This window comes from Balaenoptera physalus, assembly GCF_965194825.1.
Source record: "Balaenoptera physalus genome assembly, chromosome: 4".
Lineage (NCBI taxonomy): Eukaryota > Metazoa > Chordata > Mammalia > Artiodactyla > Balaenopteridae > Balaenoptera > Balaenoptera physalus.
In genome coordinates this window covers 52,108,639-52,124,930 of record NC_138891.1, presented here as the reverse complement: position 1 = coordinate 52,124,930, position 16,292 = coordinate 52,108,639, and the positions used below count along the sequence as shown (strand labels likewise).

The 16,292-nt window shown below is 41.2% G+C and overlaps 1 protein-coding gene across 4 annotated transcripts in view; it reads right to left on the bottom strand.

Moving 5' to 3' along the window:
- FNDC3B (fibronectin type III domain containing 3B) overlaps nucleotides 1-16,292 on the bottom strand; it is a 350,839-nt gene that overhangs the window by 98,714 nt on the left and 235,833 nt on the right. For all 4 annotated transcript variants that reach the window (XM_082458921.1, XM_082458919.1, XM_082458922.1 and 1 more), the window contains one exon: nucleotides 5,497-5,555. In XM_082458921.1, coding sequence (XP_082315047.1) covers nucleotides 5,497-5,555 — 59 coding nt within the window. The remainder of the gene's footprint in view (nucleotides 1-5,496; nucleotides 5,556-16,292) is intronic.

The window sequence follows — 16,292 nt, the reverse complement described above, 5'->3', positions numbered from 1 at the left end:
AATAACACCACATCTCAAAAGAGCTCAGTCAAATGCTAGCACTTTAGATACTGGACAGGTATCCATAAATTCACATCCTTTTAAACTCTCTTTTTTCATAAGCTATTAAGAATTTACTCCTAAGAGTTCTTATCACAAGAAGAAAATTTTTTCTTTTTTTCTTTCTTTATATTGCATCTATATGAGATGACGGATGTTAGCTGAACCTGTCGTGATAATCATTTTATGATATCAAACCAAAAAAACAAAAACAAAAACAAAAGAATTTACTGTCTCTCCTTTAGGACTTGGTTAAATTATTACTTAACTCAACAGCGATGTACAACACCTGAAGCAGCAACTAAAATAACGCTCACCTTTCCCGAGGTTCCCTGAGCAAGCCTTAGGAAGGCCAACTGCCATCTGAACACAGAACTCTGCGCAAGTGCATCCTTCCCATCAGCCAGCCTATGAGAAGCGCACCTGGAGAACTCAGCATCATTTTCAAAGGACGGCGGCTTCCGGGAATTCTTTCCTGGATCTGAGCAGCCTGCCACCTAGATTACTACCAGAGTTGAGAGACCCGTTCCCTCCTGTGCTCCCCCCCTCCCTCCCTCTCACTGACTCCTGGGCCTCAGGTTTCCTTTCTTCAGGCATTGGAATCCTGAGAGAAAGAGTGCTTTGTCTCTGTTAGAACTTGGAACTCACTTCCACTCCAAGGTTGATGCCAGGAAATTACACGGTGCCTTTCAAGAGAATGTCACGTAAAGGGGAATCCTCAGCAGTGGATGCCTTTACTCCAAGCATCCAGGGAGGTGATAACTTTAATGAGATTCAGAACTCTGGGAACTAGGCTGGGTTCAAGCCTACTTCAGAGCGACAGCATTCGTACACAAGCTTCACCTTCATTCATTCAGTCTCTCTCTCTCTGGTGAAACTTTCTCACCAGCGGTGACCACTGAACTGAACTGGGGCATGGCTAACCTGATCATCACAATGATTGTCATGGCTGTGATCCAAAAAAAGAAGTTTAGAAGCCATAAAACTGACTTGCTGATGCTTAACGATTCTACCATAAACAGAAATCAATCTCCTTTGTAATGGTGATAAAAGTGGTGATTTTTAGTTACAAAGTTATTGGACAAGATCCAACGTGACATTTGTTTCAGCACTAGTGATATAAGAGTCTGCTGTGAAGGTTACTAGTGTTAAGTCTGCACAGAAATTACTTAAACTGCTTTGAAGTATCTTTGAAGGACTCATAAAACCATCTACTTCCAAATGATTACACACTGATTAGAAGTCATTTTTGTCAGTGTATTGATTAAATATAGATTTGAACTTGAGAACAGCTGCTAGTTAAAAGCATATATATATGCATACACATATTTGCAAATGATAAACTGCATTATCTTGTACCTATTTCATATGTAATCCTTAGCTCTCTTTCTCCTTTCCCCTTTCTCTCCTGTTCATCTCAGTATTTTAATACTATTCTGTGAAATTTTATTGTCTTAATTTTCAGACTATCTTATATGCAAATGATATTCATTATTTGGATCAAAAACACCATTTACTCTCATAAAGTTACTAAATTGTTACTCCCGTGTTCAAAAATATTTCTATGTAAGTTAGTAGCTTCTAAATTTGGTCTGTCCTTGGATTTAACTATGTGGGAGGTCTGCTGATCCAATTTAGGGAGTATGTAAGGAAAATATTACCATAGAAATATTGGCTTCACTTCTAAAGTACCATCATGAAAAATAATAACATAAAGGAAAATTTAAAAGGAAAAGGTCAAAGAGATCATTATTCAAAGAAATGGATGCTCAAATCTAGGAATTTCAGAATCATCTGTTACTACAATTCCTTTAGTGCCAAGAACCTCAAATCTGTTTCCAGATCTACTGCTGTTTATGTTTCAAGGGATTGCTTCTTGCAGGGACAGTTGTTCTTCTTAGGTCAGTTTACTCACTTCTGGAACCAACAAATCAATTGTTTCTACAAGCTGAACATTAGCGGATAGAAACAATGCAGAACCACAATTCCAAGTTACATTTATTTACATCCTGAAAATAAACGGCCCAGTATGTGGGAGACTTCATCTAGCACCACCATCAGAGCAGATTAAACCACATTAGGTTGGAGCTGGCTGGTACTAGCAGAGGTTAAGCCGTAGACCACTTAGAATCCTATCAGCTCAGTTCTCAGGTACAGCAGTGGCTGTATGAGCACTGTCCCCAAGGCACCTAATTGTTACAGTCTCGGGACAAACACCTTGTATATTTGTACCCTGTTTTATTTAATGGCTAAGTATTTGGATATTTATAGCATCTGGGTTTCTGAAGAGTAAATGACTTGCTTAATTCAGGGTGCCCAAAGTTCTAGAAAGATGACTGGAATCTACAAGTCCTCAGTAATGTTTCTAACACCTAAAACAAATCATCCGTAAAACCTTGAAGAAAAATATATGTGTTTTATTTGGAGGTGTTACCAGATGCAGCTGAAAGAAAAAAAAAATTGAGAACAGCAATCCTTTAGACAATTGTGTGCCGAACTTTCTGCAGCTGTTTCTTTTCCTAGAAGGTGAACAGCCCCCTTCCCATTTCAGAGTATAGCAGGGAGTTTCACTTTTGCCTAATGATATGCTAAAAACTCTAGGAAAAGACTCCATTCCAAGGACTCTATAAATAGCATACAATTTACTTTTCAGATAGTCCCACATGGTATTTATTATCCGACCTTTCAAAGGTAAGGAAACTGCGGCTCAGGGTCACAGAGCCAGTTAATGGCCACGCTGGGCTCCAACTCACAGGACCCTCCTCTGCATGCTGCTGCCTCGCACTCTGGCTCCCAGCCGTGCCCACATCCCACCAGGCTGGCTGAGCCTCGCGTGATGCTGGCCAGCCGTCAGGTGTCTGTCTCACCTGGCAGAACCTCACTACAGCCACTGCAGGCTGCCACACATTTATTTACCAAATACATGTTAAGGGTTCACAACGTGCCAAGGACAGTGCTAGGTATTCGGAGCACAAAGATAAGTAAGGCACAACCACGAGTAAGAGTTCCAGGCAGAGCGGGGAGGAGAGGAAAGAAGGGAGAATAATGGCGTGAAGAGCTAACAGGGCTGGGAAGGATGGGTGGACTGTCATCCAGCAGAGAAGGCCTTTGTGGGGACCAGGGGTTGGTGTGGTGGGCAGAATAATGACCAACCCCCAAGAGGTCCACATCCTAATCCCTGGAACCTACAGGGTGAAAAGAGACTCTGCAGATGTGATTAAGTGAAGGATCTTGTGAAGCAGGGACTACCCTGGATTATCCGGGTGGGCCTGATGTAGTAACAAGTATGAGTAACAAGTCTTTGTAAGTAAAAGAGGGAGGCAGGAAAGTCAGAGAAGGAGATACGAGAATGGAAGGGGTCGTGGGCCAAGGAATGCAGGCAGCCTCTAGAAGCTGGAAAGGGCGAGAAAACAGATTTGCCCCCAGAGCCTCCAGAAAGGAACGTAGCCCAGCCGATACCTTGATTTTAGCCAAGTGAGACTCATTTTGGACTTTCTGATCTCTCAGATGACAATCTGACTATATTACACCTAACATCATGACTATTTACACAGAACCCTGTCTACCCTGCTCTAAAACCTGTAAAGAGTTAAGCACTTAATAAATGCTGAATCAGGAGGAAAGGACCAATGCATATAAATACTGCTTTTATCTTTCTAGAGCCACATGATCCTCAGAAACAGACTTTATCACTTCTGCAGTAAAGAAATGATCAGGTATAACTTAAGAAAAACACTGTGCGTGTGTACACGGGACAGAAACCAGACGATGAAGTTGTCTGACTACATCCAGGATAGTCAACTAACCTGTTGCTCTGCCTTCTCACGCTGACTATGACTTCTGTGTGTCCCTCATGGGTTCTTCTTTCTGCTGCACTATAAATGTAAGCCTGCCTACACTATAAATGTAGGCCCTCAAGCCTTCTCTAAGCTCTCCCTATGCTCTACCCCATCCCCAAAGCTATCATCCACTCCTACGACTCCAATGGTCACTCCGATGCATGTGCTCTCCCCAGGTGTATCCTGTTGCCCTCTCTCCACAGCACTGATCTACCAGACACACTCAACCACCCACTTATTCGTCTTCCTGGATACCCTGCTAGTAAAACAAATTCCACATGTCTAAGAACGGCACTGAAGATACCAAGAGGACACAGACACGAACCTATTCTAGAGGAACTCACAGATTACCGGGAAAGACACAAACACAAGTAAATGGAGTACAATGTATTAAATACATGCAGAGCACAGTGAAGTTGTAGTACCACATGTAGTACCAGTGGTACCAAGTACCATGGGGAGTATCCCAGTTGATGGTACAGAAATCAAGGCAGCCTGCCCAGAGGAAGCAACTCCTGAAAGGCGTCATCTGAGCCTGAAAGCCCAGTTACCCGTGACACCTGATAGCCAGTAGGCTGTAATGCCTGACTGATTTCGCTCTAGAATGGCTCTAGTATCCATCCTCTCCTTGCCACACCTGATGCCACCGCCCTAACTCTGATTCCCGCAGCCTCTCGCCAGCCCTACAATAACAGATGCCAGACACTTGTCTCCCTGGGTCCATGCCCTTCTCGCTGCAATGCACCTGCCGGCTGTTTGATCCTCCTGAAAGTACAGTCCTGATTATAAGAAACATAACTTCTTTGCTCATAAACTCTCAATGGCCACCCGCTCCTTACCGGATCAAGTGCAGACTCCCCAACCCAGCATCAACACCCTACGCTTCTACAAGTGCCCTACTGCGCCCGTAGTCCAGCACACCTCATGTTTTTAGGTTTAGTCAAACTCAACTATGTGCCCTGAGGCATGTTTGGACCCTTCTGTTAAAAAGCCTCAGTATTTGAAACACATGAAGAATCAAGGTTTTCCAATTCAGCTAGAAAACACGCCAAAGAACTTTGGCTCTCTAAACTCAGATGAAAGGCTGAATCAACATTTTGAATTTTTCATTTGAATTTCAAAGCATCTGGCAAAATCAAACTTAAAACCTCACAATATCACTACTCCCACCAACTTTTTTCCTTGCCATTACACTTTGGACTTATTTTACTCAGCTAATATTTACATACCTTTTTGAAATTTACCCGGAAAAATACTTTGAATTACTGAGGTTTTCAAAAATTATTATTATTACATTTGCACAGGTAAAGGGAAATTACCAAAAGAAAACTGTTCTGTAGCCTTAGAGGGTGAGGGTAGGGGTACCCCTGGAAATTGGGATGAATACTTAATTGCATCCAGAATATCTAAATGAAGAAGACATTTTGGTGGGTGATGACTAAACAGAAGACTGCTGTTTTATATTTTCATGCTCCATTAATAACAACACTATTTCACAGTTTATGAGTAATCCGTAACGGAAAGGGGCCCTTTTGCTTACCTACTGTGTGGTAAAAGAAAAGCATGTTTGAAATACTTAAAAAAGCGCCATTTATGCTGAGAAATCCAGAAGACATACCTGTGGCTTCTCTATCCCCGAAAGAATGTCTTGCACCCTCTTTACTTCCAACTCATACTCTGCGTGGCAAAAAGAGGAAAAAAGAAAAACAGTTAATGCCAGTAGAAGTCAGTAAGGTTGTCAAGTTCCTCTCCCAAGCCTTTAACAAGGGTTATCATGAAGTCAGTTGTCTGTTACCATGAACTTTTGGTACCACAAACATGATAATGAAAATCAGGAATGGGGATGTCTTTGGGGTAGGGATTTCACTGTGGTTGTGTTAACTTGCCACTATTATTGGTTTACATAGTCACAACGCTGACCAGATTAACACTGAATTCTACCTAATAATTCAGCAGACAACAGGGAACAGAGAACCCTAAGGAGGAGACAGGGGAGACCAGTGCAACGAGAAGCTGAGAGCAATGAAGAGGTGAGGTTGAAGACAGAGGCCGGTTCATGAAGGGCTGTGAGTTCAGATTTTTTTAATTCAAGTTTTATTCTAAGTTTGATGAGCAACCACTGGAGTGTTAAGTGGAGGGACTGACATACTATTGAGTTTGAAAAGATCTGTTTGGTGTCTGCATGAATAATAGATAATGGAAGCTAAGAGTGGCAGCAGAAAGACCAGTCAGCACATTGCTACACTGGTCCAGGTGAAGGATGGAGCTAGCTGGCCTGGGCTGGGGGTGGTAGTAAAGATGCTAAAAACAGGTCTGGTTTTGGAGGTATAGGTGCTGAAGGGTTGGATATGACGGGCAAGGATGAGGGAATGAGAAGAATCAAGGCTAATTCCTCGTCTGGGGCTTAATCAACTGAAAGGATGATGGTGTTTTTTAATAAGATGGGGAGATGGGCAAGTTTTGGGGCGCAGCAAGAATTGTTTTTGAGATGAAACAGGAAAAGTACTTGGAGCAGGGAGCATGGGGTGGGAAGGATGTGTAAAAATAGGATAAATTTAATCTGTTTTGCTAAAAGAAACATTTGACTTTCACGACCTGCTTGATGGAATCTAATTTTGAGTCTACAGATTTATTTAACTCTTCAACCAGTTTATGAGCTGTATACCTAGAGATACTATGATTACTAAGACATGTCCTTGACCTCAAGATATTTCAAGTCTGGGGGGGTGAGGGTGGGGGGAGGAATGGAAGCAAACAGGAGATTACAAAGTGACAGGCGCTGTGGTAAAGGCCCTCTAAGAGAGACCGCTCTAGAAGCTTCCTAGGAACCAACACCCAGCTGAGTCCTGTGGGCAAGCAAGCATTTGGAGGTGAAGGGGGAAGTGGACTAGGGGTGAGAGCAGGTTAGTAAGCCCAGCTCTTCACAGGCCGTTCATTCACAATGTTCAGGTCTAATTTCCAAGAATCCGACCTCAGCCCTCACCCCCTTGTCCCAGCCTCCCTCCCGTCATTGTCGCATCCTACTTAGCTCCTTCCCAGCAGTCATGAGAATTGGACATTAATTCTCCTAACTGTTCACTCATTTATTACTTTTCTTTCCTACTAAAATATAAGCTTCAGGAAGGCAGAGACACTAGAGGTCCAGAGCAGATACATTTTCTGTCAATAACCAGATAGTAAATATTTTAAGTTTTGTGGGTCACGTAAGGCCTCTGTCACAAAGTCTTCTTTGTTCCTCTAGCCACTTAAAAGTGCAAGCCCCAGCTTAGTGTGTGAGGGACACAAAAAGAGGCCACAGGGCAGGCTGCAGCTCCTGGCCCCACTTCAGGACGTGCTCAACGCTCAGCCCAGAGCGCCTCGCACAGTTCCTGCAGACTCACAGATCCATACGTACTTGTTGACTCAGTCAATAAACCAAGCGTGTGTAAAAAATAACAAGAACTTCTAGTTGGCTCCACCCTGAACTTCAAAAGGATCGGTTCTTCGTTCTTTCCCACTGCATTCTGCTTAGTAGAACATGTTTACTTTTATTTTGGTGAGAAAAAGAAAGGGGCTGGTGGCAATATCATATTTTTAAAAACTGCAACTAAAAGAAAACTCACATTCAAAAGACTAAATGTCCCAAGCTCATTTATAATCATGTATTCACGTTAAGATACAGATAACGGACTATACTCCTAAGTCAAAACATACCCTCACATTTTCTGGGAACTCCTAAGTCAACTGTAAATACTGTGTATCTCAGAAGTTAGTTGCCAGTAAAAAACACATAAGCACAGATGTAATAAATGAACTGGTTCACTTGTTAAAAACAATACTTTCTGAATCACTGGTTATTCCAGAGTTTGAAGCACTCTATGGTTTCAAACACTCACAGAGATACATTCAAACACTAGATACATTCAAACTGCTAGCTGAAGGAGGTCTTTATTGCCTTCTGCCATGACTGACATTTAAAGTGTCTTAGAAGGACAAGAAGCCAGACCCTATCTTTGAGGTAATAAAAGTTTAGACTAGAACAGAGATGATCGCCTATCCAACAAGGAAAGAAGAGAAGAACTGAAGAGCTCTCCAAAGGAAGATCCTCCAGACTATTACTAGACATACGGAATGAAAGAAAGGAGAGTTAAAAAAAAAAATTTGAAGACCTCCTCCCCACAGCCAGCTTTCAAACACATACGGATGATAGAAGGAATGGTTATGCTTTTGACAGAAAAAGGAAAAATGGGAAAGGAGGTTGAATTAGAAGGGGTGGGGGGGAGGGAATCTGCTTAAAACTGAAAAAAATGGGTTTCAGGTAAGAGCCAGACATACAAGTGAAAGGCTCTGACTGAGATTAAAAACAACTAAACAGGGCTTCCCTGGTGGCACAGTGGTTAAGAATCCGCCTGCCAATGCAGGGGACACGGCCTCAATCCCTGGTCCAGGAAGATCCCACATGCCGCGGAGCAACTAAGCCCATGTGCCACAATTACTGAGCCTGCGCTCTAGAGCCTGCGAGCCGCAACTACTGAGCCCACATGCCACAACTACTGAGCCCACGCGCCTAGAGCCCGTGCTCCGCAACAAGAGGAGCCACTGCAGTGAGAAGCCCGCGCACTGCAACGAAGAGTAGCCCCCGCTCTCCGCAACTAGAGAAAGCCCGCGTGCAGCAACGAAGACCCAACGCAGCCAAAAATCAATAAATAAAAATAAATAAAATTAAAACAAAAAACAAAAAAAACCCAACGAAACAAATTCCAAACAGAGGTCAGGATTTGCCTTGTCTGTCTCACTGTAATAACGAAAGCTGCTATTTTCTGAGCACCTAGATATGTGCTGGTCAGGCACCATCACCTTGCTGATTTTTACAGCCTCCTTGGCAAGATGGACATTCTCTGCTCCATTTTACAGCAGGAGGCAGGGCTGCAGTCTATTCTTCACATCACAGTTTCGTCTCCAGTTCGGAGCACAATATCTGCAAGGTGTCTTTGTTGACCGAGGAATGAGGTTGAGGGGCAAACGAGGAGGTTTCCCCAGGACCACGAGTCTAGTACATGTCCCAAAGCAAGTAGAGCCTCTGGCTGCATCATGACGAACTAGGAGTCATGAGGGAGAGGGAGAGCAGAGGGCTGGGACTGGCGGGGTGTGTGCACCAAGGTGGACGGGAGAAAGGAGGTGGCAGCAGGGACCCCCTAAGTCCCATGAGAGGGTTTGTGTTGTTGGGTTTCTTTCTTAAACTCTGAAAAAGCTGTCAAATGAATAGAGCAGAGGCATTTGGATCTGGGGACTAGGCATGTGAGGAAAGGAAGAACAAGAAAAAGTAGGCCATGAATGGAGCCAAACAGACAAAGGATGCTGCGAAGATCAAAAATAAAAAGGGCAGGGCCTGAGGAGGAAAGGCAGTGACAGGACAGTCACTACCCTATTATATCAAGAGAAATGTGGTATCAAAGCCAGACTGGATTCCTTCTTTCTTTCAAGGTTCTGAATTGTGAATACGGAAAAAGAAGAGGAAAATGCATTCACACCACATTTATTTAACGCTTTTCCATTTGTGCTACCGCAGACTAAGAGAAAAAAAGCAAATAAATGCCAGGCACACAATTTGCACAAACAAGAGCGAAAACAAAATTTGTTTAACTGAGCTAAAGTGACAGTTACTTACCACATATAAAATAAACTCTTGTGTGAAAGCTCACTTTCTGGTATGAAAATGCCAAAATTCACAATTCTACTACCTAAATAACTGAGTTAACTCAGACCTTGGCCTACCTCTCCCTAAGCCAGATTTAACTGCGCCTCGGAGTAGTCTATGAACGATGACCCTTTCCATAAAACCGAGAGCAGCTCTACAGAGTACGTTTCGGAGTTGGATCAGGCTTCTGCCTGCTCACGTACTTTCTTTTTCTCAGTCTCTGTCTCTGTCCCTCTCTCACAGACACACCATGAGTGTGTGCAAAGGAGAAAAAAAATCAGACAGCTAACTAATCCCCTCACAAAAATCAACAAAACAAGAAAGAACAGTTCTGGTGATTTGCCGTTAGGATACCTTTTATATCAAGTTTAAAAAGAAACTACGTCTTGTTTGTTTTTGTCCTCCCCTGACCCCCAAGAATTTGGTGTGTGCCAACTGAACAAGAGATTGTCCAGAAGAGGAAGAAATGCAAGGCTGTAGGGCAAGGTGCTCTTTCTTCACTATCAGGGCTGCCTTCCTCCCTCTGGTTTTGCAGCAAGTAAATTTATCCAGAGGCAAATCTTATAAGCCAACTTTCTTTCTTCCCACATTGAAGCTGCCATGAGGTGAGCAATCAAATTAAAACCACTTTTCCACCTGCTTCAATTTTGTTTGTGACCATGGCTGAAGTGGACAGACATGACAACCCACCTTTTACATCACCACCTCCTTAATATTTGAAAGTCTTTTCCCTGCGGTGAAGACTCTCATCAGTAAAAAAGGATTACAGGGCGCTCTCAGACAGCTTTCCAAACAGAGCGGGGCAGGGAGCATTTTATTTTGTAGATATAGACACATTGGGGGTAGGGAATTTCTTGAAAAGGGATTAAGATGGAAGCCTCTTGTTTAAACATGTCCCAATTGAGGTGAAAACTACCCTATTTGGACATGCCAAAAAAAAAAAAGGAAGGAGAGATTCAGTTCAGCAACTTATACCCTTCTTCCCTCCTAAACGCACATCTCCACCCAAGAAAATAGAGCATTTTTAGCACAGGGAAGGTTAAAATAAAAATACACTAGCAAAGCAAATACATTTTTTTGAAAAAGGACAAAAAAACCCACAAAAACCCCACGCACGTAGAGGGAATATGTGTCACGTGAAATTTAAACCTTCCACAAATAATGGTTTTCACGTATGCTCCAAAAAGAACTGTAAGTTCACACTGTCTGTATTACTGTAGGGCCTAAACTAATTAAAATATCTCACTTTATAAACACAACTTACTTCTTTGGCTTGTTTCACTGTTTTCCTTCTTAGAAAAGAAACAGAGCTAGACACTTAGCTGCTAGCTATAGAATGTATTTACGGTTGTGACAGCAGCCCCTTCATTCCAATGAAATGACATCAGCATTATTTCTCTGTAACCCTTCTGTCTAGTTCTCATCCACAGGGTTCATTTACAGATATGCCCAGCATAACATAATATGCTTTCTCAGATTTGCCAAGGAGCTGACTTAGCTACTCTCTTTAAAAATTATATATAATAAACTAAGGGCGTGGAAAATATGCGACTTCTGGTCGTGCCCATTTTTAAGGTAAGAGGCTTAAAATCAATAGCAAACCCTCAATATAAGAACTAAATGAACAGAAATAAACAGTACTTTTGGATGAAAAAGAAAAAAAGCGGCTCAATAATAGGGACAAACTGGATATCTAGACAATGCCTACTAATGCTGATGAGAATAAATGAAGGTAAAGGAAAGACAGTTTACGAATGCTTGCTGAATTGCTTTTCCAATCAGAAAAATAAATCTGCTATCTTCATTTTTAAAATATTACTTATCCTGGGGAAAAAAAGAGGAATCAATAATTGCATACGAAAGTTAGATTAACTACCTAACAATCTCCATTTAGTGATTATGATCCACAGTTAGCAGTGTTAAAGACAAACATTAAAAATGTATAAAATCACTAGGAATAAATTCGCATAATATAAAGACAATGCAGTTAATCCCCAAAGACAAATTTGCCAGAAATACCTTCAGATATCAATCATCCTGATGCTAAAAATGCAAAGACAAACATCTTTCTAGCCATTTAGCTGGTTAAGTGGTTACACTATTTGAAATCCTGAAAGACAGACAAGGGAATACCAGACTCCCAACAGTGAAAAGAAAGCAGCAGGTAGGCGAACATACGTTGTGGGAAGTTGCCTTCCAGTCTAGGAAAATATTTTCAAGAGCAACATGGGTTCCAGACAGACTCTGGAACCTTAGAGAAAGCAGAAGAGGAGAGATGAATTCCTTTTGCAGCTGGAGTGGCCAGCTGGATAGGAGGGAAGGCCAGAGAATGTAAATGGGACAAGGGAGGCTGATTTCCTCTGAGCTTTTGTTGCTATTTCTGGAATTCAGAAGAAAGAGTGATCTTCTGTCCTAGCCCAAGATCTGAGCAAAGCCCTACTAGGAACATTCATATTAGTTTATCCATAGGCAAAATGGATCCCATTCGGGCAAAAGCTGTACTACACTTTAGTTAATAAGATACAAAAGTGCAAGGTCTGGGCTTTAATGAAAAGTGAAAGCACCAGATCTGTTACCCTTGCTGAATCCCAGGTCTCAGTTTCTCTCTCAACCTCCTCCTGTGATGCCAACTAAATTGGATTCTACCTAAAATACTAGGAGAGTCTATGCTCACTTCTGTCAAATTCTCTAAGAAAAATTCTCCTGTTTACTTCACAAGGCAAAAATCATATAGACACATGGAACTGGACAGAAGCAGCTAGCATTTTTAAGAACAGCAAATTATATAGGGATGAAAACCCCACAAAAATGGATAAAGTATGAGGTAGATATGCTTGCCTGGCAAGCCTGACTCTAGTACTAGACCTATTCTTTCCTTCCCTCTGCATGTTTGAACTGTGTCACTGGCTAACTGAACCCTAACCTGTGCCAGATATAGCTCTTTTATTTTGGGGGAAGGCTCAGCTCCATGATTACCCAGAAAGACCCGGTACCCTCCCTGGGTGTGTAACAGGAAAGCAATCGCTTAAACACAGGATAGAACGACTTACAAAGGTAATTAAAGTTTATACCCTACTTTCTGCACTGGCATCTATAAACGTTTCCACAAAATGTTTTTTCATTAAGGTTTGGCATGTCACATTGAAAATTTTTCAAGTAGCTTATTCAATACTTTTGCAAGACTGTTCAACTGATTTTGCAAGGCAGAATCCAGACAGCACAATTTTGTAACACATTAAATCTGAAAGAGAATTTTAATATTTATACCACCTATCGAGCAAGTTCTGAACAGTTTTTACACCCACATTTTTAAATTTGATGTCTCACATGATGAAATTATATGCATTTGGGGTCAAAGAACCCAGTGAAGCTCATCAGCTGATAGAGGAATCAAATCCAGTACTAACTTCATGTGCTAGGGCTCTAAATAACTCACCAGAGTTCTGACATATGCAAATAGCATTACTATTCATGGTACAACCTACCTCAGACAGGAAATCAACAAATGCATATAGTCACCTGGCAGGTAATGTCAATGAGTAAAAGATGGTGGACATATCAGGCAAAAGGGAAGGGTAAAGACTGTGGAAAACAGAAAATGCCTTCACCCTATCTAAAGGAGGCAGCTGCTATGTAGCCAATCAATTATTGCCAAGCAGGATCTAAGGAGTCTCAGGTTGACAGACTGCCATTTTTCCAGAGAATGTGGAAATGAAAAATTTTCTGTGAAATTTCCTGATTTGTAAAAATATATATTTTGAAACATTTTTAATCTATAGAAAAGTGAAGGAACAGTATTATGAGCAGCCATATGCCCTTCACCTACACTGACCAATTATTAACATTTTGCTATACTTGTATGTTCACATTTTCTCTCTCTATACACACACACGTACACACATTTTTTTTCAGAACAATTTGAAGTTATTGATCTTATGATAGTTCACCCCAAAAACTTCAGCATGTATTTCCTAAAAACAAGTACCTTCTTGTTGGTGTGATGATGTAACCACAACATCACACCAAGAGATTTAACACTGACAGAATAAAATCTAATCTATATTACATGTTCGAATTTCCCCAGTCATTCCAATATGTCTTTAATGTTCCCACCCAATCCAGGGTCCAATCAAGGAACATGTGTTGCATTAGTCTCCTCTAATCTAGAACAACAATCTCCTATATTTTTTGTCTTGCTAAAGTTAATATTTTTGAAGTGTCCAGACCAGTTTTCTTTTTCTTTTTTTTTTTTAATTATTTTTATTTTTGGCTGCGTTGGGTCTTGGTTGCTGCACATGGGTTTTCTCTAGTTGCAGCAAGCGGGCTCCTCATTGCGGTGGCTTCTCTTTGTTGCAGAGCACGGGCTCCAGGTGCACGGGCTTCAGTAGCTGCAGCATGCGGGCTCTAGAGCGCAGGCTCAGTAGTTGTGGTGCTCGGGCTTAGCTGCTCTGAGATGCCGCATGTGGGATCTCCCTGGACCAGGGATCGAACCCCTGTCCCCCGCGCTGGCAGGCGGATTCTTAACCACTGCGCCACCAGGGAAGTCCCCAGACCAGTTTTCTTATAACGTATACAACTATCTGGATTGTGTGACTATTTCCTCATAATTAGATTCAGGCTAAAAATGTTTATCAGGAGCTCTGTATGGATGTACTTCCCATTCCATCACTTAAGGAAGCACACAGTGCCAGTTTGAACCTTCTGGTGATACTCAGCACTTTGATCACTTAGTTCTAGTATTATGTGACATACTTCCCTGTTGTTAAGGCACCCTCTCCCCCTTTCACCTGATGGTTAGAGTAAACACTAATATCTCTGCCAGAAGATATTACTATATTGATACTTGTAAGATGGTGATATTCCTAATTCTATCATTCCTTCTATGTTAATTAGTTCCCTCTCCCACATTAATTATCTATGAAGTCATGGATTATTTTTTCCACTCAATAAAACTTGTCATACTCTTTGCCATCATTCTTTTGAATGCTAAAACTGTCTCAAATATAGCCAGTAGGAGACCCTTCAAGCTGTTTTCTGTGCCCCTTTGTTCATTTCCTTGAGACTTCTGTTTGGAACACCTGTTAAATACTCTGGTTTAAGATCACTTGGCCAACTGTGCGAAAATGTGCAGACTGCAGGTGACAGATTTTATTAGCATTAAGTAGAATTTATCCAAAAGTTTTGGATTTGTCAAAAGCCACTACTACTCAAGAACTTTCTTATTTAAATGTGACTAGGAAGGAAAAAAACCCATCTATTTCTCGTTTCTGTATCTTCTAGAAATTAAAGTTAAAACAAACCAATAACCCAAAGAACCATCCTAAATGACATTTTAAAATACAGCAAACTTGAACTCTAGAAACTCAAACATGAATCATGGTAAACTTTGAGTAGAAAAACATAGAATACATTTGGTTCTTCTTGGATTATATAATTTCTGCTCTCAATTTCATCTGGCCATGTTTTATTTCTTGTTCTTCCTAATCAACATTTCCTTTAAAACACAGATAATCAAAAGAGACAGCGCCATCTGCCCCAATCCAGAAAAGAAAATGGACTGTATTCTAAACGCATCAAACTGAGAAAAAAAACTAAAATGAAAAGTTAGATTGGGCCAGCGAGCAGGAAACATCTACATGGAGAACGCTATCTATGAGAAATTTTTCTCCAGAATTGGGATCATTTTGAGGGCCAGAAGCCCTCTGCTCTTAAAGGTTTTCCTTTTATTCTCCAAAACATGTATAATAGAGCAGACATCCCACAAATCTAAGGTCAATGCGAAAGAAGTCTTAAGTTGTTTACAAGCAAACTAAAGTCATATGGCACTGATCTTGCTATCTCATTCTAAGTCTTTTATAAAATGAAATTATTTGGAATTAAAAATTTTCAGTTTTCTGTATAAAATAAAGGACTCTCTTGAGCCACGCAGATGACATCTCTGTTGTCCAAATGGGCTGCCCTTGTTGTTCAAAACAGGAAAGTCATGGGCCTATTAATAATGTGTGCTGCATGTATATTTAAAAATCAGTTAAAAGGTCTGAGAACTGGAATATTACATTTATACCCCAAACCAGCTCAATAAATGGCACACTTTACCAGCCACGTTTTAAAGTCTGCAGATGATAAATCATGCTCACCTGGGCTCCATATCCTAACAGCTGAGGTATATAACTCCTGGACTACAGTGAGCTCATCAGGCTCCCGGGGAAAACCCATGAGCAAAAGTAGCCATTTGGGTCATGTATCAAACTGGACAAGAAATAAAAATGCTCAAGATGAAAATATAAAAGATAGCACAGAAGAAAAAAAAAGACAGAAGAGGTGACAAAAAAGAGAAAAGAAAAAGAGGGGCAGCAAAAGAGGAATGAGTGACAGAGATAAAAAGATTCCAAATATGGCTCTCAGCAATTACATTGACAATTTTTTATCCAGCTAATTGATTTTAAAATAATTTCCTAGAGCTTATAGTGATAAAATTTCTATTACAAGACATCAAAATGTAAAAGGTTAATTTGTGAGAAACCTTTTAGTTACCCAAGGGTGAAAGGACAGTACGGAGTCTATTCCTTCCCTCCTGGTCCAGCTCTCTCTTCTCATCCTTCATGCCTCTGCTGAGTGATCAATTCTTCCAGGCAGTGTTGCCTTTATCACCCACCACCTGCAATGGTCCTCTTTGTAGGATCTCCCCTAACATCCCATCCTCCTCTCCATATTTAAGTATATATCCCACTGCATGT